Raw genomic sequence first — 24,932 nt, 5'->3', positions numbered from 1 at the left:
TAGTTCATTCTCTCTAAGATGAATTGAGAATCAAATTATTTTGAGACAGATCACTTGAAAAATAATGGTTTCCTTTTTACATAAGAATGGGGGCCTTCTCGCCTACACCAACACGTACAATGGACAAATAATGCTCTCGACATTTAACAGCAACAAAAATGCCGAAATGTTCAGTTATCTCGCGCCGCTGCTGCTTTGCCCATCAGCAAGTTGCAGCACAATTGGTCAACCTTGGTGCGCTGGTCAATAAGCATCAACAGGATAAGCTCCAGTAGTTATCCCACTATCAGACAACAACCCTGAAAGCCATTGCTTTGCTTTCCTATAGAGCTGACTCATCTTCCTTCAAAAAAAAAAAATAGAGCTGACTCATTGAATTTCCCTTTGCATGTTCAGATAATTGTAGCCCTTGATTTTTTTTCGTATGTCCAGCGATTCAGCATGGTAGTAAATTACCTCGCAATCGCTGGTTAATCAATCAAGCTGGTCCATGGTCTCTGCAGAAGACTAGCAAGTAGCAACTCCATAACAAACTGGCAATGCGGCAGAAATAACCAGAAACCAAAAATGTGGACCGTGGACAAATTCAGTGATGTATTTCCACAAGAATGGACTACTGGAATTGGATTGAAAGCAACTGTCTATGCATCGAAAATGAAGATGAAATTAGCCAAAAAAAACAACAAAACCATTAACACATAATTAATTGAACTTTAATTATTACAAACTTAAAAAATAGAATATTGTAAAATAATTTCTATAGAGAATTTTGCGCAGACTTTATCATTTAGCAATTTGAAAATCATACTAATATAAACAGAAACAGAAACCGATATAAAATGGGTACCTATAATCATATAAAAAGGCTTTATATGCACAGATATGATCAACTCTCGCATCAGTATAGCAATTTCCATGCAGTTTGCACACCGTTCTTACGTGACAGTGACACCAATGGCACTCGCCGGCAAGCGTCTCTTGCTCGCCGCGGTATGGCCACTGGCGTGGCTAGCAGCAGCCGCCGCCGCGGCGGCGGTCGACGTCGACGACGGCCTCGCGCTGACGGCGTTCATGGCGCGCATGTCGACGGGCAGTGGCTCGCCGCCGCCGCCGACGTGGGGGAACCGGTCCGTCCCCGTGTGCCGGTGGCGCGGCGTGGCGTGCGGCGCGAGAGGCCGGCGCCGCGGCCGCGTCGTGGCGCTGGAGCTGCCGGGGCTTGGCCTCCGTGGCACGGTGCCACCGGACCTCGGCAACCTCACATACCTGAGGCGGCTCCACCTCGCCGGCAACCGGCTGCACGGCGTCCTCCCGCCGGAGCTCGGCGGCCTCGCTGAGCTCAGACACCTCAACCTCAGTGACAACGCCTTCCAGGGGCAGATCCCGGCGTCGCTCGCCAACTGCACCGGCCTCGAGATCCTCGCTCTGTACAACAACAGGTTCCACGGCGAGATACCGCCGGAGCTCTGCTCGTTGCGCGGCCTCAGGGTACTCAGCCTTGGCATGAACACCCTCACCGGAAGCATCCCATCAGAGATTGGAAACCTTGCAAACCTCATGACTCTGAACCTGCAATTCAGCAACCTCACTGGGGGAATCCCAGAGGAGATAGGTGATCTTGCTGGCCTTGTTGGACTAGGTCTTGGTTCTAATCAGCTGGCAGGCTCCATTCCTGCCTCACTTGGAAACCTTTCAGCACTCAAGTACCTTAGCATCCCTTCTGCAAAGTTGACAGGGAGCATACCATCGCTGCAAAACCTTTCATCACTTCTTGTCCTTGAATTGGGAGAGAACAATCTCGAAGGAACTGTGCCTGCATGGTTGGGGAACCTCTCATCTCTAGTGTTTGTTAGTCTCCAGCAAAATCGGCTCTCAGGACACATCCCTGAATCATTAGGTAGACTTCAGATGCTTACTAGCCTTGATCTTTCACAAAATAATCTTATTTCAGGCTCCATACCAGATTCTCTTGGAAACCTTGGTGCCTTGAGTAGCCTTCGTCTGGATTATAATAAACTAGAAGGTTCGTTTCCTCCTTCACTGCTCAACCTTTCCTCCCTTGATGATCTTGGTTTACAAAGCAATCGCCTCAGCGGGGCTCTTCCACCTGATATTGGCAATAAGCTTCCGAATCTACAAAGGTTTGTTGTAGACATCAATCAATTTCATGGAACAATCCCACCATCCTTGTGTAATGCCACCATGCTTCAAGTTCTGCAAACAGTATACAACTTTTTGTCAGGAAGAATTCCTCAGTGTCTTGGAATTCAACAGAAGAGCTTATCAGTTGTGGCCCTTTCAAAAAATCAGCTTGAAGCAACAAATGATGCTGATTGGGTTTTCTTATCCAGCTTGGCGAATTGCAGCAATTTGAATGCATTAGATTTGGGTTACAACAAGCTTCAAGGTGAGCTACCGAGTTCAATTGGGAATCTTTCTTCGCATTTGAGCTATCTTATCATAGCGAACAACAATATAGAAGGAAAAATACCTGAAGGAATAGGGAACTTGATCAACTTAAAATTGCTCTATATGGATATTAACCGTTTAGAGGGAATTATTCCAGCTTCTCTTGGCAAACTCAAGATGCTGAATAAATTATCTATACCATATAATAACCTGTCTGGATCCATTCCACCAACTCTTGGCAATCTTACAGGACTAAATCTACTACAACTCCAAGGAAATGCACTCAATGGGTCCATTCCTTCCAATCTTAGCAGTTGTCCTCTAGAACTATTGGATCTTTCATATAACAGCCTCACTGGCTTGATACCTAAACAACTTTTTCTCATTTCTACTTTGTCCAGTAACATGTTTTTGGGACATAATTTTTTATCGGGGGCTTTACCAGCTGAAATGGGTAATCTAAAAAATCTTGGAGAGTTTGATTTTTCTTCAAACAACATTTCTGGAGAGATTCCTACATCTATTGGTGAATGTAAGAGCTTGCAGCAGCTCAATATATCTGGAAATTCCCTCCAAGGGATAATTCCATCGTCGCTTGGGCAACTAAAGGGCCTCCTGGTGCTTGACCTTTCTGACAATAATTTATCTGGAGGCATCCCTGCATTTCTTGGGGGCATGAGAGGTCTATCTATTTTGAACCTCTCATACAACAAATTTGAAGGTGAAGTTCCCAGAGATGGCGTTTTTCTAAATGCAACAGCTACCTTCCTCGCTGGAAATGATGACCTGTGTGGCGGTATCCCAGAGATGAAATTGCCACCCTGCTTCAACCAAACCACCAAGAAGGCATCCAGGAAACTTATCATCATAATCTCCATATGCAGAATAATGCCATTAATCACATTAATATTTATGCTGTTTGCATTCTACTATAGGAACAAGAAGGCAAAACCAAACCCACAAATATCACTCATTAGTGAGCAATATACGAGGGTTTCTTATGCTGAATTAGTCAATGCAACAAATGGTTTTGCCTCTGATAACCTCATAGGAGCAGGAAGCTTTGGCTCGGTCTATAAGGGAAGAATGACAAACAATGACCAACAAGTAGTTGCTGTGAAGGTGCTCAACCTCACACAACGTGGTGCATCTCAAAGTTTCATGGCAGAATGTGAGACACTGAGATGTGTTCGACACCGGAACCTTGTGAAGATATTGACTGTATGCTCGAGTATTGATTTTCAGGGCAATGAGTTCAAGGCCATTGTATATGAGTACCTACCAAATGGAAATTTAGACCAATGGCTACACCCTAATATCATGGGACAAAGTGAACACAAGGCATTAGATCTCACTGCAAGACTACGCATTGCAATCGATGTGGCATCTTCACTTGAATATCTTCACCAATATAAGCCATCGCCAATCATTCACTGTGATCTTAAGCCAAGCAATGTTCTCCTCGACAGTGACATGGTTGCTCATGTTAGCGATTTCGGGCTTGCAAGGTTTCTGCATCAGGAGTCGGAGAAATCAAGTGGTTGGGCATCAATGAGAGGAACAGTCGGTTATGCTGCACCAGGTGCACCTCTAAGTCTCTAATTGCTATAATTCTGTATTCTCTTCTGTGTATATAACTCAAGAAATCTGCTTTCTAAAGTAGGATTTCTTGTTATCTGACTCACTTAATTATATGAGTATATTTCGACAGAAGTCCCTTTTATGTAGAATGGGGAAATGTACCCATTTTTTTCTTCTTCTTCACAGTTCCTTTTGTTGGTTTCAGAGTATGGAATTGGCAATGAAGTCTCAATTCAAGGTGATGTCTATAGCTATGGCATACTGTTGCTAGAGATGTTCACCAGAAAAAGACCCACAGACGATGAATTCGGGGAAGCGGTTGGGCTTCGCAAGTATGTCCAAATGGCATTGCCAGACAATGCGGCTAATGTTCTGGATCAACAGTTACTACCAGAGACAGAAGATGGCGGAGCAATCAAGTCAAACTCTTACAACGGCAAGGATCTAAGAATTACTTGTGTCACTTCGGTTATGCGCATTGGAATCTCCTGCTCAGAGGAGGCACCAACGGACCGCGTGCAAATCGGAGACGCTCTGAAGGAGTTGCAAGCAATAAGAGACAAGTTTGAGAAACATGTGTCCAATGAAGGAACATCAAGCCAATGAAGACAATGAAGCATTCCAAGATCATTTTTGCGCATGGCATGATATTATGCTCCATGTCATTGAACACACAAATAAGGTGCCGGAAGCTGCGGATTCTGCAGCTTTTTGTTTATGTAAAGCTAGCATCAATTACAGAGAGGCTCTATATTATACATGATTGCAAATTTGTAAGTGCTGTGCGGCTAAAAAAAATTGAATACTAGGGCATTTGTTCGAAAAAAAAAATTGTTCAGAAGAAAGTAGAAACCCCATTCGATCTATGAGATCTATTCCCTTCTCCAAGGCGGACGAGTTGACGACCTAGAACTGAATCTACAACCATTTTGCAAGAAATGTTCCTACGGATCACTTTGCTAGTTATGTAGAAGGAATCGGTAGTAATCGTGCAGGCATTAGGAGGGGGGGGGGGGAGCGGTTTACCTCCGGGGAGGTCGCCTCGAGGGTGGATGAAGATGACGCGATGGCCGGGCGGCGGCGGCGGTTGGTCGTTCAGGACACGGGAGCGGCTGCGCTGGAAGGGCCATGAGCTTCCCGCGGCGGGGGAAGGGAGGCGGCGGCCGGAGGCGCTCGTCGGCGGGATTGATCCGAGCGCCGAGCGCCGGGCGCCGCAGAAGAAGAAACGGGCCTTGCTTTGGGCTCTCTTGGGCTTCTTCAAACCTTCAACGGTCAGTGCACAGAGGTGGAATAAGTCCACTTTCTGTCCTTTATCTTTACGACGAGTTTATGTGATATCCCTAACCATATAACCGGAATTTTTCACCCCTCCTCTTAACAAAAACTGTTCAAGTTACTTCTAAAACAGTATGGATGTTTGTTTTAACTGACATGGCATTCTAATCAGAAAAAAAATTATGGATGCCACATGTAAGTAAACTTTCACCTCTCTTCTCTTCCCCAACAACTTGCCAGCAGGGAGAAGGTTGACGATCGGCAGGCCCATCTGTGAGAGACAGCAATGGCAGTGGGAGGTCAGTGACGAGTGGGCTCGAGGTGGGCGGCATACCTAGTGAGCCTGTCGTGGGAGGCAGTAGCGGCGATAAAAGTGACGAGTGGGCTCGAGGTGGGCGGCATACCTAGTGAGCCTGTCGTGGGAGGCAGTAGCGGCGATAAAGGTTGGCGAGCTCTGTAAAACTTTCATTTTTCATTCCCAGAAAAAATAGAGAGTTGGTATGAGTAGTTAACAAGTGAGACTATGTCCCTTTTTCTCTTAAAGAAAGTTGAAAGTTGGTGGTGGGCCATTACTCCCTTTTATAAGGAGTATAAATTTTAGAGACCCAATATTTTATCCCAAAAGAGTCTCATAGAAAATTTCATTGTATGATTCAAATCTTTTAAAATTCCTTGATTTTTCTTTCATTGCAAGGAGCCCAAAGAATGATAAAATCCACTAAAACCAATCATGAAAAACCCTCGGAAAAAGTACACCAAAGGTCCCTCAACTTGTCATCGAAATACAAAATCGTCCTCCAACCGTAAAACCAGATATACGACATCCCTCAACTTACAAAACCGTTTATTTTATGTCCTTTAATGGTTTTGAACCCAGTTTTCTCTGATGTGGCGGCTGAGTCAGCGTGGGACCCACGTGGGGCCCACCTGTCGGACTGTCCACGCCATCACCTCTCTCCTTCCCCTGTTTTCTCGCCTCCTGCCCTCCTCTCTCTCACTCGAGGCAGGGCGGCGGCAGGTGGGGAGGAGGCCGGCGGGCCGGCGGGGCGAGGCAGGAGAGGAGGTGCGGCAGCCGGCGGCGGCGGCGGCGGCGGGATCATGGGGAGGCCCAGCTGCCCCGTCTGCCCCGATGCCGCCGCGGCGCGCCGTCGTGGTTGCGGGAGAGGCTGTCGACGACGAGGAACGGCACGGGGCCGGAGGCGAGCGCGGTGGTGGGAGGAGGAGGGCGGCGGCCGCCGGGCGACCAGGACGACGGCCATGGAGCCTCCTCCCCTGTTCCAGTGCCCCATCTCGATGGAGCTAATGGAGGACCCCGTCACGGTGGCCACCGGCGTCACCTACGACCGCCGCAGCATGGAGCGGTGGTTCTTCAGGTACGGCAAGACGACGTGCTCCTCCTCGACGCCAACCGCCACGTCGCCGAGCGGTCGCTCCTCCTCCTGAAGCGCCTGTGTAAGTGCCCCGAGGGGCGGCTGGCCTTCGCCTAGCACGGGCTGGCGGTGGCCGCCGTGGCGCGCGCCGTGCTCCGGGTGTCCGGGCTCGCCACGAGGCTGGCCGTCAACGTGCTGTGGCTGGTGGCGTGCGCCCCCACCCCCGCCGAGAGGGTGCTGGAGGACATGGTGGTGGGCGGCGCCGTGGCGAAGCTGCTGGCGCTGATGCAGGTGGAGAGCTCGCCGTCGACCAAGGACAAGGCGGTGAAGATGCTGCGAGCGCACGGCGCGTTCTGGAGGCAGTAGTACCCTTGCTTCCCCACGGACCTCAAGGACTACCTCAAATTTCTCAACTGATCATCTTTCAGAATGATCAGTAAAGTGATTTGTAAATTGTAAAGAGAAATTGGATGTGTATTGTTTTGTAGGAATACAAGAGATTCAAGCAGGACATTGAGCATGGTATATGCATTTGTGTTTGTGTGTGTAATGTTGGGGCTGTCTAAAATCGTATGAATTCTGCGTGATTTTCATAGAAATTTGACAGGAAACAAGTGCATCAGGACATAAGAAAAAAATCTAGCAGATCTTCATGACACTAACTGTAAAAGCTGAGGCGTTTTTCATCCACTAGCAACATGTTAGAACTCGACATGTATGTGTGTTTTGTGCTTTTGTTTACTTGAGCAAAACTAGTACCATTGACTTGGAATCAATACCGAAAATCCTCCTTTTCAAACAAAAAATCCTGTATCGAGGCCTTGAGAGAGGAGCAAAGCGTTGACTTTCGTTGGAAACAACTGAACTTCTCTCAAGAACAAAAGAGACAGGTGAACTTGAAATTGTGATAGTACTGCCCCTGAGACGATCAAAGTACAGGCCGGACACATCGCCTCTACGGCCCAGCTCCTCGCCCACTGTCGCCGCCGCCCATCTCTTCCTCCGCCGGCAACCGCCCACGCCCACCTCCCCACCGTCGCTGCCCAGCTCTTCCTCATCGTCGACAGCCTCTCCCGCAACCACGACGGCGCGCCGCGGCGGCGTCGGGGCAGACGGGCAGCTGGGCCTCCCCATGCTCCCGCTGCCGCCGCCAGCTGCCGCACCTCCTCTCCTGCCTCGCCCCGCCGACCCGCCGGCCTCCTCCCCACCTGCCGCTGCCCTGCCCGAGTGAGAGAGAGGAGGGTGAGAAAACAGTGGAAGGAGAGAGGTGCTGACTGTACACACTGACATGTGGGGCCCACGTGGGTCCCACGCTGACTCAGCCGCCACCTAAGTTAAAACCACCGAAGGAACTGAAGTAAATGGTTTTGTAAGTTAAGGGTTAAGGATCTCCTGTATTGTATCTGGTTTTGTGGTTGGAGTACGATTTTGTAATTCGATGACAAGTTGAGGGACCTTCGGTGTACTTTTTCCAAAAACCCTCCAAAATTCATGGATCCACATGCGTGTCGGCCTTAGGGGGAATAGCCCATTAAGCAAAGCCCAAAGCCCAAATCTACTCTCCCCTTTTGCTTCGGTGGGTTCTCTCCCTCACTCCCATTTCTCTCTCCGCCACGCGGCGCCCCACGGCCCACCGGAGATCCGACGCCGTCGGCGGCGAGCGCCACTGGCCCCGCATCCAGGCGAAGCTCGCCGTGAAGCCGCAACCCCGGCGCCGGCAGCGGAGCTCCCGGCCCGCGCCCGCGACACGCCTCTTCTCCTTCTAGCGTGACGCGTTCGCTACCCCGGAGGTGAAGGAACGCCCTCTTCCCCACTTTCGTTCATATATATGTAGTGATCTACTGTGATTCTGTGATTACCTAATGGAAACAAAGGAAGGGGAACTCACCTGGATGGATGGAATCCTGCGGGTAGTTAAACTAAGATGCAAGCGTATAGTGTTTTTTTTTTTTTAGAGATTCACTGCGACTAGGTTTACTGTGTCACTTACAAAAGGGGAATAGAAAGGCATATATGGTTTTGTGAGGAAGAAATATCAACAAAGGAAAAGCATATAATAATGTGATTTGCCAAGATGTGGTTGGTTCATAGTATGTACAAGATCTTCATGGCAAGGATCAAACAGAATGCCAAACTTTGTAATTTGCAACATTATGATTTTATTTTGGCTAGCCTAGATGGCAAGGAGTAGCAGAAATCTTGCAGCTCTTTACGCCTTTATTGATCCGGTTGGTTGCTGCGCATCAACAGATTTGAATGTCTTGATGGTTTGTCGCTCCTGCTCCTTGCAACTCCCTGTGGAACTTGTCTCTTATTCTCTGCAGCTCTTTCAGGGCATCTCCGATTGGCATGCGATCTGTTGGTGTCTCCACTGAACAGGAAACTCCAACATGCAGAATTGAGGTAATGCAAGCAATTCTCATTTCTCTTGTCTGGTTAGATTTTGATGTCTTTGCTTCGCCATCCACTGTCTCTTCTAGTAAGCTAAGGTCTATGACACTAGCCGTCCTGTCTGGCAATGCCATATTGACATAATTATGGAGGCCAAGGGATTCTCCAAATTCGCTGTCTGTTGGTCTCTTCCCGCTAAACATCTCCAGCAACAATATACCATAGCTATATACATCGCCATGGATTGAGACTTCGTTGCCCAGTCCATACTCTAAAAATAAGAAATGGCTTATGAGAAAATAACTCCACAAGCCTATTTATGTTTGTGCGAAATCCATTTACAGGATACAACATTTTGCTACCATATACTTGTTCATTTTTCCCCTTTCAAATTCCTAGGGAAATAAGAGTTTCATCAAAACTTGTCTATGTAGTAAAATGAAGTACCAATAAGTCTTACTCCATTTTGGCTGAATCCAGCATAGTAGGATACATATAATATGAAATATGATAAAAAAAAGCTACAACAATTAGGAGCTTACCTGGAGCAGCATAACCAGTTGTGCCTCTCATTGATGCCCAACCACTTGATTGCTCTGGGTCCTGGTGAAGAAATCTTGCAAGGCCAAAATCACCAACATGTGCAACCATCTCATCGTCGAGGAGAACATTGCTTGGCTTAAGATCACAGTGAATGATTGGCGATGCCTTATATTGGTGAAGATATTCAAGTGAGGATGCCACATCAATTGCGATTTCTAGTCGCGTGATGAGATCTAATGCCTTGTGTTCACCATCTTCCATGATATTTTGGTGTAGCCATTGATCTAAATTTCTATTCGGTAGGAACTTGTATACAATGGCCTTGAAATCACGGCCCTGAAAATCGATACTTGAGCATACGGTCAGTACCTTTACAAGGTTCCGATGTCGAACACATCTTAAAGTCTCACATTCTGCTGCAAAACTCTTAGATGAACCACGCTGCTTGAGGTTGAACACTTTCACAGCAACAGCTACTTGTTGGTCATTGATTTTCATTCTTCCCTTGTACACAGAGCCGAAGCTCCCTGCTCCAATGAGGTTCTCAGAAGTAAAACCTTTTGTTGCTTCAGCCAATTCAGTGTAAGAAACTCTCATATGCTGCTCTTTAATAAGTGATGTTTGTCGGTTTGCATTTGTCTTCTTGGCCCGTTTGTGGAACACGAAAGATGTGGCTACTACTGCCATAAATAGAACTGTGCTGCATATAGAAATTGCCATGGCAATTTTCCATGTTTGCTTCTTGTGTTTTGTTGTCTGATGAGAGCAGGGTGGCAACTTCAGTTGAGGGATTCCATTACATAGGCCATTATTTCCCTCAATTAAAGCAGGAGTCGCATTGCTAAAGATTCCATCTTTTGGGACATCACCCTCAAAGTTGTTGAATGAAAGATTCAAACTAGCAAGCCCTGTCATGGTCCCAAGGAACTTAGGGATGCTTCCGGATAAATTATTATGAGAAAGATCAAGCAACAGGAGGCCCTTTGGTTGATCTAGTGATGGTGGAATTTGCCCTTGGAGTAAGTTTCCAGATGTATTGAGATATTGTAGACTCTGGCACTCACCAATGGAGGACGGGATCTCTCCAGAAATCAAATTGCTAGAGAAATCAAGTAATGCAAGGTTTGTTAGATTACCCACTTCAGAGGGCAGAGGCCCAGTTATAAAATTATGATCCAAAATCAAAGAAGTAGACAAGACAGAGATGGCGAAAAGTTCTTTTGGAATCAACCCAGTAAGATTATTGTATGAGAGTTTCAACTGTTCCAAAGGGCAATTGCTGAGACTGGGGGGTATTTCTCCACTAAGTGCATTGCCTGCAACAGATAATAATGTTAGCATACGAAGGTTGCCGATACTTGATGGAATGGATCCTGAAAGGTTGTTGTTAGTGAGATATAGTCTATTCAGGTTCTTGAGTTTGCCAAGAGAGTCTGGTATTGTGCCCTCGTAGAAGTTATTGTTCATCTCGATGAACTTCAAGCTGACCAGATTCCCTAGCCCTTCAGGTATTTTGCCAGTCATACTGTTGTAGTTGGTGACAAAATACTCAAGACGTGTGGAAAGATTGCCAATTGAATTTGGTAGCTCACCTGTAAGCTTGTTGTCACCCACATCAAGTAGTCGCAAATTGCTGCAGTTAGTTAAACTAGACATGAAGCTCCAACCATATTTATTACTCGTTTCAAACTGATTCACTGCAAAAGTTACGGAATATAAGCTCTTTTGGTTGATTCCTATGCATTGGGGGATGGTTCCTGACAAAGAATTGTTTACTGTTTGGATCCATCTAAGCGTAGAAATATTGCACAGGGAGGGTGGAATTGAGCCATGAAACTGGTTTTCAGATATTAGGAATAACTGGAGCTTTGGCAGGCGGTTGCCTAAGTCAAGTGGAATGGTCCCATTTAGGTTGTTGGTTTGTAAGTTGAGTTCTTCAAGAGAGGAAAGATTGAATATTGAAGAAGGTAAAGAACCTTCTAGCTCATTATTTTCTACATGAAACTGCTTAATGGAATATAGGTTTCCAATAGTATCAGGTACTGGGCCCACTAGATTATTACTTGATAGATCAAGAGATGTAAGCAACTTCAGTTTCCCCAGTGATTCAGGGATGTTCCCATCTAGTCTATTGCCTCCAAGTTTCACAGTAAGTAATGATGAGAGGTTTCCCAGCCAAGTTGGGATGCTTCCTTCGATATTGTTCTTCCCTAGTTCAAAGAATTCGAGAGAGGACAAGCGTTGCATCGGTGGGATGCTTCCTACCAGGTTATTAGAGAAGACACTAAGAAATTGTAGTGCCGAGAGATTTCCTATTGAGGCAGGAATTGGTCCTGAGAGTTGATTAGAACCTAGTCCTAGAACAGTGAGATTGGCCAGTCTGCCTATGTCTGATGGAATTTCTCCTGTAAAGTTGTTTTCTTCTAGGATTAGAAATTTCAGATTCGCGAGGCTTCCAATGAATGAAGGGATGCTTCCAGTAAGTCTATTTTCCCCAAGAACAAGTGCCTGAAGATTTTGCAGGGATCCAAACTCACTTGGTATTTGGCCCTGCAGCTTGTTGCTGTAGAGCCAAATGTTCTCCATTCCTCTGCAGGTTGAAAGCGTCGCTGGGATCGGCCCTTGGATGGAGTTGTAGCTGCGGTTGAGGTGTCTCAGGTCTCGGAGATGGCCGAGCTCCGACGGTATCTCGCCATGGAGGCGATTCTTGTGGAGATGGAGCCGCCTCAGGTATGTGAGGTTGCCGAGCAAAGGTGAGATGGCGCCTACAAGGTTGAGCTTGGTGAGGTCCAGCGCCACCACACGGCCTGTGCGGCGTCCACTCAGCCCACACGCCACACCACGCCATTGGCACATCGGGATGGATTGGTTGCCCCAGGATGCGAGTGCCTGGGTTGGGTCACTCCTTATGAGCGACCTGAATGACATGAGCGCAAGGCGGTCGGTGACGTTGGTGGTGGTGGATGAAGAAGGTGAGGCCGGGAGGCATGGCCATTGTTAGAGCACGAAAGGAAGATGATGATGGCGAGCAAGAGAAGCTCATGGTCATGGGTATGGTGGATCAACACCATTGCTGCCGCTGTTGGTTGGTCCTTTCTTTTCTGCTATATCTCTTAAGGCAAATTGAAGGTTATGATGTGATTAATATATAGCTGGAAGGAGCACTTGCCACTGTGTAGTTTGATTCAAGCCAAGTAACAAGTTGTGGGTGCACTGGCTGGCATTCGACGGGTTTGCAAATTCGCAGTCTGCCCGGCGGCTTGGACTCGTTTTAAAAACTTATCTTGAAGACTTTAAGCCTTGTTTTTCCTGGTTACGACCTTACAGATTGTAATCTTTTAATTTTTTCCTGTTTTATCAATAGAACTTCGCACCATCCAATGTGAGTCGTTCGAAAAAAGAAAAAGAAGACGTGAGCCGTCAGCATAGGGAAACACTCTTTTGCGTGTTGTATTTTGCTCGTTTCTTCTTCCAAGATGCGGATGCGCAGGACTAGCTCCGGCTGTGTTCGCTGGAATGGGAAAACGGAGCAATGCATTAGAATGTGATTAATTACGTATTAGTTTTTTTTTTCAAAAATAATTAATATGATTTTTTATACAACTTTCGTATAAATTTTTTTTTAAAAAAAAGGTACCATTAGCAGTTTGGGAAACGTACGCGCGGAAAATGAGGCGGAGGAAGTTAGGAACTAGGACTTATGAACGGAGCCTAAGTGAACACGGGAAAAGGAAAAGGGAAAAAAAGGGTGAGGTTAAGGTTGTTGCGTGTTTCCGCATGAATCTTGTACAATCAGTTCAAAAAATTAAATGATTTTTTTAGTTGACAATACTAGACAGTCCCTATTTCTTTAAGTTAATTTCGGTCATCATTCTCAACAAACTGCATTTTTTTAATAAATTCAGTTTGAGCCTTGTTGGTCTGTGTTAACAACCAAATTTGGTAACATCAGCCTCGGAGAGAAGATTAGATCGAAGCAAAGTCGGAAGAGAAGATCGAGTTCGGAAACAAAGCAGGAATCGGCTGATGCCCGGATCGGCTACGGTTGGGATCGGCTGAGTCTGAGTCGAGCTAAATAAGCCGATATAGCCGATTCCGACAATATGACTTGTACGCGACATCGGGTTCAAGTTAATGTACTTCAAGATGATTGTCACGTATGGATGGAGTCCTGGGAAGGCAATTGTATCTATTAATTAGGATATTTTATGTAAATTTCTTATAGATAAGTGTGGGCAAAAGTCTGCCGCAAAGACTTGTGGTATCTTAGAGTTTGTTAGAGATAGTGGTCATGTCCGGTATAGGCATATCTTGTAATCCTCGGGTATAAATAGACCCCGAGCCCTATGTAATTTTTAACACACACGTTCAATACAATCTCGGCGCATCGCCACCCTTTTTGCTTTAGTTTCGACGAGTTCTTGCTTTCGGGTTGAGCTGCATCGATTTCGATCATCAACAAGAGGTAAAATTCGTTATGACGGATTGTGTTCTTAGGATTAGTGCTTCCATCTTTATGATACTCTCATCTTATTTATATAATTCATCGAGTTATCATATACCTTACATAATCTCTAGCAATATCGCCACCTAATCTACTATCGGCTAACATCTGTATGCAGAGGGCAGCCGATTAGGTTAGATTTTGATATTGATCTAGATTATATGAGATATCTACCATTCTATGAAACTTCTAGCGGCTTGATTGTCTAGAAATTGTTCTTCTTTTCATACTTAATGCTGCATCAGTTGAGTTTGATCTATTAAGTCGTGCTTAGAATATCGATCTCTAGCCTGCCTTCTAGTTGCCGATTAGAATAGCATCGGAGTTTCAGCCGATCGTATCTGATTTAACTTCATTTGTTCTATATGCCTTATTGACATGTTAAATCTGCCCTTTATGTTAAGATATTGTTGTATCTAAGTATGTTAGGCTTTTGCTCAATATATTATACTTGCTTTAATATCTTGATATAGAGTAGTATCGGAGTATTAGCCGATACATGCTAGATCTATCTGATCGTCTATGCTATAAACATATATAGTCTTATTATTGACATATATTTCGATCTAAGTGATTTATACTGTCTCGGCATGATGACCAATCTATCCCAATCACTTGATTTAAGTATACATCGATATAAGGAGTATATATCGTTAATATCTATAGCCGATCGAGTAGATTTAGTTCTTCTTTACTTATTTATGACTGCCGATCGATACATGGATGACATCGGCCCAAAGATAAATGATATGTCATCGGCATCTAGCCGATCGGCTATCATTTATAGATTTAACTACGGTTTCTTTGTTTCTATTTCTTGTTGATTACAGGATCAAATCAACTGTCACGCTAATACATCCGAAGGCGAGTTTTGGACCTGCACTGGAGTTAAGCAGATCTCCCAGGCCACGTGTTTTCTGTCAACAATCTGACGCCAATAAGGCTTAGGTGGTGTTTGGATTCAGGTACTAAATTTTAGTCCCTATCATATTGGATGTTTGGACATTAATTAGAAGTATTAAATGAGAGCTAATTTACGTGACAAATTTTTTAAGCCTGATTAATCCATAATTAGAACATGCTTGCTGTAGCATTATATGGGCTAATCATGGATTAATTATGCACAATAGATTTGTCTCGCGAATTAGTCCAGGGTTATGGAATGGGTTTTTTCATTAGTTTACGTTTAAAACTTCTAATTAGTGTCAAACATCCAATATGACAGGTCCTAAAATTTAGTCCTTGAATCCAAACACCACCTTAAACTCCTCCCAAGTTTATACAAATAGATATTCACATCGATATTGTATCACGAACAAGAATATAAATATGCATAAATCATGGTTGGTCTATTGTCAATAAGGCTCAAACTCCTCCCAAATTTATACAAATAAATATCCAGCTCTGATATTTGATAAGTTAGACGGTCCAACGCTCGTGAGGGTCATACTAGCCTTGTATTTATTTTTAGCTCATGTTAATCGATTAATAAAGATGACGTGTGCATGTGTTTACTGTCGCTGGGATACTTAAATCCATGACAACAAGTTCACAACGTATCCATGACAACAAGTTCACAACGTATCCATGATATATTCATATGTGCTCTACTTTACTTTTCTGTCGGTCAGGTTTCGCGACCTCACAGCACTATAGCGTATATTTGATCCCTCTGATAATACCGGGCTATATATGCAAATATGCGCACAGCACCGTGATGCTGTTGTGTTGTTGATGATAAATAGGTTGACGGAGAAATCATGTTGATGAAGCGCGACTCGACGGAAGACGAATGATTAGTTCGGTGTTGCACCAGCGACGATGAAGCATACTCCTTTTGACGATTACTTTGGCAACTATATTGATCTGGATGTACATGTGTGCAGTGCAGGGCTGCGCATCTGCAGTTCTGCACAGTGCCGCTATGCGCCATCACTAGCTATAAAGCCTTCTCCCGATTCCTCCCAATATTTGTCTGTACGCGCGACATAATATTCACCGTGACCAGCACATGCCACATGACTCTCAGAGCAAGTTTAATAGTATAGCTAACTTTTGGTCCAAATCGTTTATAGTTAACTTAATAGCTAATTCATATAATAATTATCTATAAATATATACTACACAATTAATATATGATCTCATCTATCATATATAAAATGTGTCTTGGAGTCCGTGCTATAGCTGGCTACAAATCTGTAGTCCGCTATTTTTATCTCTCATCTTTTATCTGCTTAAAAAATGTGTATAGCTGGTTTATAGTATGCTATTCAACATGCTCTCAACCGTGTCAGCAAACCCCGCCGCTAATCACGCGTTAATTTAAATTGTCAAGATGCATGTATTGGTCGTGTGCCCACAGTTGCTAGAGATAATCAATCCAATCAGAGTACTAATTAGCAGCCATCAACAAGGACTACCGCTAGAACAGCCTAGAAATTTGGAATCATGTATTGTATTTCAAATCCGTTTGAACCATTATTTTTTATTTGAAATATAAAATGACAAGTCCAATATTGAATATATTCGGACCATCGCGACATTTGGAATTTTTGGGCTCGCCTATCATAAAGCCGTCCCTCAAATGTATTTTGTAAATAAGGGTTGCAAATGTTATTGGCACGTAAAATTAATCCCCAATGATTTTTCTATGAATTTTTGGTACGAAATTTCATCAAACACTTCAACATCTTGTTGAACAAGTTAAATACTATTCCATCTATTCCTTTGTATCTGTCACCAAGCACTATTCGTATTTAAACTTTGATAATTTTTCTTTTTAAAAAAAGATTCTAAATACTTTAATAGCCATGCTATCAAAGTGTATTATTTACTTAAACAAAAGTATTAAACTATATTTTTGTTCATCATAATCTAATTATTGAAAACAAAATATTAGTGGTTAAAGTTGCAACCGTAATAGTTAACGGTGACAAATATAAATACTATAAAGGATTCACGAACAGGGATAGTTCTCAAGAATCACAGATGTATTGCGCCATGAAAATTTCGTGTGTACAATCACGAGATCTTTCTTTGAAAACAAGGCTTGCGCGGAGGCATTTCACGGTCAAGGGCGCCTTTCCAGCGAGGCGGTAACATTGTCTTTGCTTCCATTCTTCCTTTGTCAATGACAACAAGTCCGGTAAGGGTCAAATCACGACTTCGAATCAAAGTTCACAGGGAATGCTTCCTCGTCTCCGCTCGCCGTCGGATCCGTCCCCTAAATTCTTAACCACCTGTTGGTTTCGCCCTGCCGCGAACCACCATCATCTGTCCAGCTGCCACTCAAAGCCACCATCCCTCTGAAGTTAGTCAGGTTACACCTCTCGTCCTTTTCTTTCTTTCCATAGTAGTCCTTGCTGGAGGTTGTGGCTCCCAAGAAGAAGGTAAGTTAGATTTGGAGAAAATCTCAGTCACCTGATAACTAGCAAATCCGAATTTAGTCTTGGTTAAGATAGAGTAATTCAGTCTCAGTTGATTCGATTTTTTTTTACTGAATTAACGTATCGAGAGGTCTAACCATAACTACAGGATATATGATCAAGTTTAAATAGTAGAACGAAGTCACGAACTACTGACTATAAGCTTATATTAGAACTAACAAGTACAATTGAGTGGCTATAAGGTTGTGTTTATTTTTTTCCCTCTATCTTTTTTTCACTTATGTATTTAGGCTGTGTTCTTAGCTAGGTGCCTCCTACACGAAAAACGAAGCAATAGATTAATACGTGATTAATTAATTATTAGCTTAAAAAAACTTTAAAAATAGATTAATATAATTTTTTTAAAGCAACTTTTGTATAGAAAATTTTTACAAAACATGCACAGTTTAACAGTTTGAAAAGCGTGCGAGTGGTAAGCGAGAGAGGGAGGTTGGGAACACAGCCTTAATGCATTTATTTTAGGACATGTCTAGAGTTAGTTCTTACATAAGAGCCAATACTCCTTATTTTTTTATCTCTCCTCCACATAAGCTTATAACTAACTTATAGTCCACTATTATCCGTGCTTTAAGGCAAGCAGAGGCGACATGACAGCCGGCAGAGAACCAGGGGCCCATACATCACGTGGCGCCACTAGCACACGGGAACAAATCGGTTCCCCACGTCTACTCCAAAGCCACCGGCGGTGGCGGTGAGCCATTAACATTAACGCACGTGTCACGAACGCCATCAGCTCGAGGTTGTCATCGTCGGTTGTGGCAGCAGTGGTCGCTTGCCACATGAGGGGACATGCCATAGTGAGCAATATACATTTGCCGACAGGGGTAGACCCAAGCCTCGGGCCACCCAGGACGTGGCCCGAGGCCTTGGATTTATTGGAGACCTATTAGGGCTATGTTTGGAGGTGGAGGTTGGGAAGTCCACCTCCCCACACGTGAAACGAGATAATTCATTAGCACATGATTAATTAAATATTAATTAAAATAAATTTAAAAATAGATTAATATGTTTTTTTAAAATAACTTTCCTATAGAAACTTTTTTTAAAAAAATATATATTATTTAACAGTATGGAAAACATGTGCAAGGAAAACAAGGTATTATATATAAGTTGGGAAAGTTGAATGCTGAACTTAGCCTACGACGTACTCCCTCCGTCCCACTGAATAAGGAGCTGTTGAACTTGGCATGGTATTCAAAAATTATGTTTCTCTTTAAATTTCTCATATATTACAACGTTTACGCTAAAAAAATTTTATCATATGAAAGTAAATTCAAATGTCACTCCAATGATATTATTTTTTATCAAATAAATTTAACCTATAATAAAATAATTAGTTGTCAGATGTTTAAATAGTTGAATATTCATGTACGCCTTATTAAGTGAGTAATTACCGTGCAAGGCCTACCATAGGTGAGGTCTGTGCTTTGGGCTAATCCTGAGTCGGCCCCTACTTGCCGAAATTGGTACACTGACGCGAGAGTTGATCATATCGAAGAATTCAGCACAGACCGTTGCTTCCAATTCAATTCCAGTGGTCCCTTCTTGTGGAAATACGCCGCTGAATTTGTCCACATTCCGTATTGTTGTTTCCGGTTATCTCCGCTGCAATGCCAGTTTCTTAATAATTGACTCACCAGCGATGATGAGCTGATTTACTACCAATGTTGAGTCGTTGGCTCGTTGCTGACCACATAAAAAAAAATTCAACGGGTCAGCTTCAGTCGGTCCCATTGTTTGGCTTATTCATGCAGCATATTTATAACCAAAAGTAATTTGTGAACAAAATTTTTGATATACGTGTTCGTAGCGATCTAAAAGTAAAAGCTAAAAAATAAATTTCGATGGAAAAACCTTAAAATCAACTTTAAATTTAAGATTAAAAATTTAAATTTGACTGATAAGTATAAATATACCGAAAAGATAAGGCCAAGACTTTTAGGTTTCATGCTCCCTGATTAGAGATGTCCCCACCTCGATCTTCTTTATCTTTTTATTTTTATTTCAGGAGACCCTGTAATTGAATAAAGTAGAGAACAGAAGCTCACAAGACCTTCAGCATGCAGAGTTAATTTTATCAGACAGTGACATTAGTAACTCAATTATTAGCTTTTAGTTTTTTTTCCACTGGTCCAAAGCCAAAATCGACTACGTAGCAGTTTTAGCTGATCAATGACGCTACTATGTAATTTCTTTTATTGAACATGCAAAAATATTACACGTGATTAAAAGAATAGTTATACAACATAAATGAATAAAAGGCTATTAATGGAGCATAGGAAAAAAAAGAAAAAACTGAAAAAAAAAGACCAACGAAAGTTAAGGAACTACTCCACTACTTAAAAGAGAGAAAAAAAACTCCTATATCGAGGGAGGGTGGAGGAGGCGGAACCCCACTAAACTCCCAGCAAACCCCTAAAAGCAGCAGCGCCAGGCCGCCAGCAAATGACTAGAGATGGTCTTCTTGAAGAATAGACTCTAGCACCACTGAAACCGACGAGAGACGCTAGAATGTAATACTCATTTTATTTTTAAATATACGGTATTATTCATTTTTGAACGTTTATTTGATTATTTATTTTATTAAAAAATTAAGGACTATGGGAATGTAGTAAAAAGGAACAAATCACGGTTTGGTCACAAACCACCAGCGCGCTGCGCGCCAAGGTTGACTTTGTACTGCAACTTGCCGAAGTTCGAAACAGCAGCGGCAGGAGATAACACAAAATATCTTATATTTTTGTTGCTGTCAAATGTTGAAAACAAGTTGTAGAAATGTACTTGTTAAATGTTGAAAAAACTACTTAACTCCGAAAGTTGAAATACCCATATCTAGTCGAGTTAACTAGATTCATACCAATATAAATTTATCCGTTTTGAAAACAAAGTATTACAACTCGTGAAATTCAAACCGTACCATTACAATTTAATAAATATTAAAGATATGACTGCAATTCATTTTAGAAATTTTTAACAAAATTATCATTGTATTCTTCCTTCATTTACTTTTCACTTCCCCTCTCTCTCTAAGTTATCTTCTCTCTTCCCCTTGATCCAATGCCCTCGAGCTCTACAGATGGCCAAATGGGCCGCCGGCATCGCCGGGCCTAGGCCGAGGGCAGTTGGGCCGGCACGGCCCGATCTACACGTAGTGCCATACCGTGCCAGCCCACGGGCTATACGCACGGCCCAATAAGTTGGGGCCGTGCCGAGCCGACCCAAAGGTCAGACAGCCTATCGTACTCTCCACAGAATAAGTATATTTTTTCTCCCTCAACTATTTGGGCTGTGTCCATATGGCTAGAAAATAAGTCTATTTTGTATTCCTCTTCTCTTTGGATGTTGTTTTATATGGCTGATTAAGTCTATTTTGGATCCTCTACTATTTTTCTTCGATCGTTCCATGCCGGGCCAGCCCACCGTGCCAAGGCATCGGCCCAGGCATGGCCCAACTGTTGGGTCATACCGGTACGGGCCCGACACCAATCGGACGGTGCCGTGCTTGGGCCGGGCCAAATGATCGTGCCTTGGGCCGGGCCGTCGGACCTCAGACCTTATGGCTATCTATATCGAGCTCAATCTTTATTAGCATGGAGAAGCCACATGAGAAGAGCATGATGAGCCGCTCGATCAGGAGTGAGGCAAGCACGTTGACATCCTAGCTGCCTCCCATCATCGTTCATCATCAGTTCATCACGCATCGGAGATTGATCGAGGTCGCGACCGGAAATGAGCGATTGACGCGAGGATGGGCTCCTAGGTGGTGGCGGCGATGACGCAGGAGATGACACAGGTGGTGGTGCGCGCGGCCTTGTGTTGGAAATGGGCATCCTATAGATGGCCAAATTAAATAGGCCGCCCACCATGACCAAGGTATGACCCAAGAGTAGTCGGGCCGGAACCACCCGAGAGTAGTCGGTCCGACTTGTCATGTCGTGCCGGTCCACAAGCTACACCTACAGTCCAATAAGGCTCAGGTCATGCCGTGCTGGTCTGAATGCATAATCGGTTCACGTGCTCGTCCTTAAATAAGTCTGTCGGAGAATGAACTTCTCCACCAGGGAATCGTGAGGCCCCCCTTTGTGAGTTCGGCCAGGAGCAGCGGGTGAGATTCGAGGATTCGGTGAGCGAAGCTGTGTGATCTTGAGGGGGTTCAATCCCCCAAAGACGATGAGACAAAAGGGGTTTATACAGGTTCGGGCCGCTATCGAGCGTAACACCCTACTCCTGTGTTTGGGATTATGGATGAGTTTTATAAGGGTTTCTTCCCCAGAGAGCGCACCTGCTCCTTCTCTTCTCGAGTTCGGGTTTTCTGGGAGTCGTCCCCCTATCTCAGTGGGCAGGGTCCTTCTTTTATAGCTCAAGGGGATACCACATAGGCCCAACAACCCAACCTAGCTCCGGTGGAGAAGTATTATAATCTTTGCATTAAATGCATGTCTTGTCTCTTGACTTGGGAAGCCAAGCGCACGTCGTCTTGATGATGGGGCCTGTCAAATCTTGCCGCCTGACACGGGGGGTGCCCCTGTCAGTCACCATTTAATGGGTGAAGACTTCTGGGCTCCTATTACACCAGGAAACGGGAGCCTTGCTTTGACCAGAGCAGGAGGACCGACTCCGACTGGAATAAGAGGATGAGAACCTCTCACCATTATTATTTGATGGGATATGTCGGGCTGCACGTCGCCTGACACACGCGATGGTGCGCCTGACATTCTGGATCCCATCAGTCATTCGACCGGTCACAGACCTGTTGAGTGCACTGCACACCGCATTAAATGCGTGCGTGGCGCGACCGCTCGGGTCACCATTAATGCGGGTAGGTGGGCACCTGGAGGCGGACACCTAACCCACCGTACGTGGTGACCTAAAGAGGGGGTCGGGGGAGCCCGACCCCTAGTCACGGGAGGGGGCGGTCGCCGCCCGACCTCGGGCCCGATCCCCCCTCGGGGAAGGATCACGTGGTGCCTGGGGCAGCCTTCTCCCTCTAGTCTCGGCCAAGGAGTGGCCGCCGCCCTACCTCGGGCCCGATCCCCCTCGGGGGAGAGCCACATGGCATTGGAGGGCAGCCTCCTCCGACTAGTCTATGTAGGAGTGGCCACCACCCCACCTCGGGCCTGACTCCCCTTGGGGGAGGGCCACGTGGCATTGGGGGGCAGCCTCCTCCGACTAGTCTATGTAGGAGTGGCCGCCACCCCACCTCGGGCCTGACTCCCCTCGGGGGAGGGCCACGTGGCATTGGGGGGCAGCCTCCTCCCTCTAAACATGATACCCCCGGGCCCATATCACTGACAAAGTCTATTTTGCTTCTCTTGAGTTGTGTCTTATATAGCTGAAATAAGCCTATTTTACCTATCTCATCTCTTTGGACCGTGTCTAATGGCTGGAATAAGCCTATTTTCGCTCCCTTCTTCTGATTGTTGGGCCGTGCTGTACCGAGGAAGAGACTGATAATCTAATTCACAAGACCGTACAACCTTCTTCATTTCACCTACTAGCATTCCTTTTTTCAAAAGGGATAGTTTCGTTTCTCTGTATGAACCTTATTTTTTAAAAGGGATAGTTTCTGTTGAGTTGTGATCCAAATTCATTTGCACTTAATAAAGGCCAGCTTCTGCCGTAGCGGAACGATATGGATCGTCATCCCTTTTAGGGTTCCACCATATATATACCTCTTGTAAGCCGCCATGCGGCGATGTAACCTCACCTCAGATATAGTGAAGATATTTTGCTGGCTGGCGCCCGTGGTTTTTTTCTCTCCTGTTTTGGGAGGGTTTTCCACGTTAAATCTCGTGTCTTCTGTGATTGATCTATTGTTCTTTATCGTTTGTTCGCTTATCGTTTCCTAACAAGTGGTATTAGAGCTTGTTCCCACATTAGGGTTTCGCGATGGCGTCGATGAAGTATGATCTACCGCTGCTAGACTACAAGACGAGATTCTCGCTGTGGCAAGTCAAGATGCAGGCTGTTCTGGCGCAAACTTCGGATCTTGATGAGGCGCTGGAAAGCTTCGGGAAGAAGAAATCGACTGAATGGACCGCTGAGGAGAAGCGGAAAGATCGTAAGGCTCTGTCGCTGATCCAACTTCATATATCTAATGATATTTTGTAAGAAGTGTTGCAGGAAAAGACTGTTGCAGAACTTTGGCTCAAACTGGAATCGATCTACATGTCTAAAGATCTAACCAGTAAGATGCATATCAAGATGAAGTTGTTCTCGCACAAGTTGCAGGAGAGTGGTTCTGTGGTCTTCAAGGAGATCGTTGCCGACCTAGTGTCGATGGAGGTACAGTTTGATGATGAAGATTTAGGTCTTTTACTGTTATGCTCACTGCCTAGTTCATATGCAAATTTTCGTGACACCATACTTTTAAGCCGTGATGAACTAACCCTAGCGGAAGTTTATGAGGCGCTCCAAAACAGGGAGAAGATGAAAGGTATGGTTTAGTCTGATGCGTCGTCCTCTAAGGGCGAAGCATTGCAGGTCAGAGGCAGATCTGAGCAGAAAACCTACAACGTCAGCAATGATCGTGACAAGAGTCAGAGTAGAGGCCGTTCTAAATCCAGAGGTAAAAAGTTCTGTAAGTATTGCAAAAAGAAAAATCACTTCATTGAAGAATGTTGGAAGCTGCAGAATAAGGAGAAAAGGAAATCTGATGGTAAGGCCTCTGTTGTTACTAGTGCTGAAAACTCTGATTCAGGAGATTGTCTTGTTGTTTTTGCTGGTTGTGTTGCTAGTCATGATGAATGGATACTTGATACTGCATGTTCGTTTCATATCTGCATTAACAGAGATTGGTTTAGTTCTTACAAGTCTGTGCAGAATGGAGATGTTGTGCGCATGGGAGATGATAACCCACGTGAGATCGTGGGCATTGGCTCCGTTCAGATCAAGACTCATGATGGCATGACACGTACGCTGAAAGATGTGAGACACATACCAGGGATGGCGAGAAATCTCATCTCTCTCAGCACACTTGATGCAGAAGGATACAAATACTCCGGTTCAGGTGGAGTTGTAAAGGTATCGAAAGGTTCTCTTGTTTACATGATTGGTGATATGAATTCTGCAAACTTATATGTCCTTAGAGGAAGTACATTACATGGTTCTGTTACCGCTGCTGTTGTTTCTAAAGATGAACCTAGTAAGACTAACCTGTGGCATATGCGTCTTGGACATATGAGTGAACTTGGTATGGCAGAATTGATGAAGAGGAACCTGCTGGATGGCTGCACTCAGGGTAACATGAAGTTCTGTGAGTACTGTGTTTTTGGTAAGCACAAGAGGGTAAAATTCAATACCTCAGTTCATCGCACCAAAGGTATACTTGATTATGTACATGCTGATTTGTGGGGGCCTTCTCGTAAGCCCTCTCTTGGTGGTGCTCATTATATGCTTACCATTATTGATGATTAC

General features: G+C 44.5%; 2 protein-coding genes and 2 long non-coding RNA genes across 4 annotated transcripts; 2 read left to right on the top strand and 2 right to left on the bottom strand.

Moving 5' to 3' along the window:
• Window positions 1-35: 35 nt before the first annotated feature.
• LOC112937945 (uncharacterized) lies at window positions 36-5,214 on the bottom strand. The gene is made up of 3 exons (XR_010739247.1): window positions 5,014-5,214; window positions 457-2,211; window positions 36-343 (listed from the first exon to the last, which is right to left on the bottom strand). It is a non-coding gene; the product is annotated as an uncharacterized lncRNA (long non-coding RNA).
• LOC4328724 (receptor kinase-like protein Xa21) lies at window positions 901-4,750 on the top strand. The gene is made up of 2 exons (XM_015767740.3): window positions 901-3,988; window positions 4,193-4,750. Exons 1-2 carry the CDS (start codon window positions 916-918, stop codon window positions 4,591-4,593), a joined length of 3,474 nt encoding a protein of 1,157 aa, XP_015623226.2. The 5' UTR covers window positions 901-915; the 3' UTR covers window positions 4,594-4,750.
• Window positions 5,215-8,210: 2,996 nt separating the features above from the next.
• LOC136355132 (uncharacterized) lies at window positions 8,211-12,947 on the top strand. The gene is made up of 4 exons (XR_010739246.1): window positions 8,211-8,422; window positions 8,966-9,035; window positions 10,082-12,045; window positions 12,123-12,947. It is a non-coding gene; the product is annotated as an uncharacterized lncRNA (long non-coding RNA).
• On the bottom strand, window positions 8,666-12,494 carry LOC4328722 (receptor kinase-like protein Xa21). The gene is made up of 2 exons (XM_015771269.3): window positions 9,566-12,494; window positions 8,666-9,294 (listed from the first exon to the last, which is right to left on the bottom strand). Exons 1-2 carry the CDS (start codon window positions 12,492-12,494, stop codon window positions 8,876-8,878), a joined length of 3,348 nt encoding a protein of 1,115 aa, XP_015626755.1. The 3' UTR covers window positions 8,666-8,875.
• Window positions 12,948-24,932: the final 11,985 nt, after the last annotated feature.

Source organism: Oryza sativa, chromosome 2, assembly GCF_034140825.1.
Source record: "Oryza sativa Japonica Group chromosome 2, ASM3414082v1".
Classification (NCBI taxonomy): domain Eukaryota; kingdom Viridiplantae; phylum Streptophyta; class Magnoliopsida; order Poales; family Poaceae; genus Oryza; species Oryza sativa.
The sequence above is the reverse complement of the archived record's forward strand: the minus strand, read 5'-3'. Positions and strand labels throughout refer to the sequence as shown.

What these genes read in the sequence shown, in the direction of transcription:
- LOC4328724 (XM_015767740.3), top strand. Translation starts at nt 916, where the DNA reads ATGCAGTTTGCACACCGTTCTTACGTGACAGTGACACCAATGGCACTC. An exon ending in AGTCGGTTATGCTGCACCAG is followed by an intron (nt 3,989 to 4,192) that starts GTGCACCTCTAA and finishes TGTTGGTTTCAG; the next exon opens with AGTATGGAATTGGCAATGAA.
- LOC4328722 (XM_015771269.3), bottom strand. Translation starts at nt 12,494, where the DNA reads ATGTCATTCAGGTCGCTCATAAGGAGTGACCCAACCCAGGCACTCGCA. An exon ending in AACTGGTTATGCTGCTCCAG is followed by an intron (nt 9,295 to 9,565) that starts GTAAGCTCCTAA and finishes TCTTATTTTTAG; the next exon opens with AGTATGGACTGGGCAACGAA.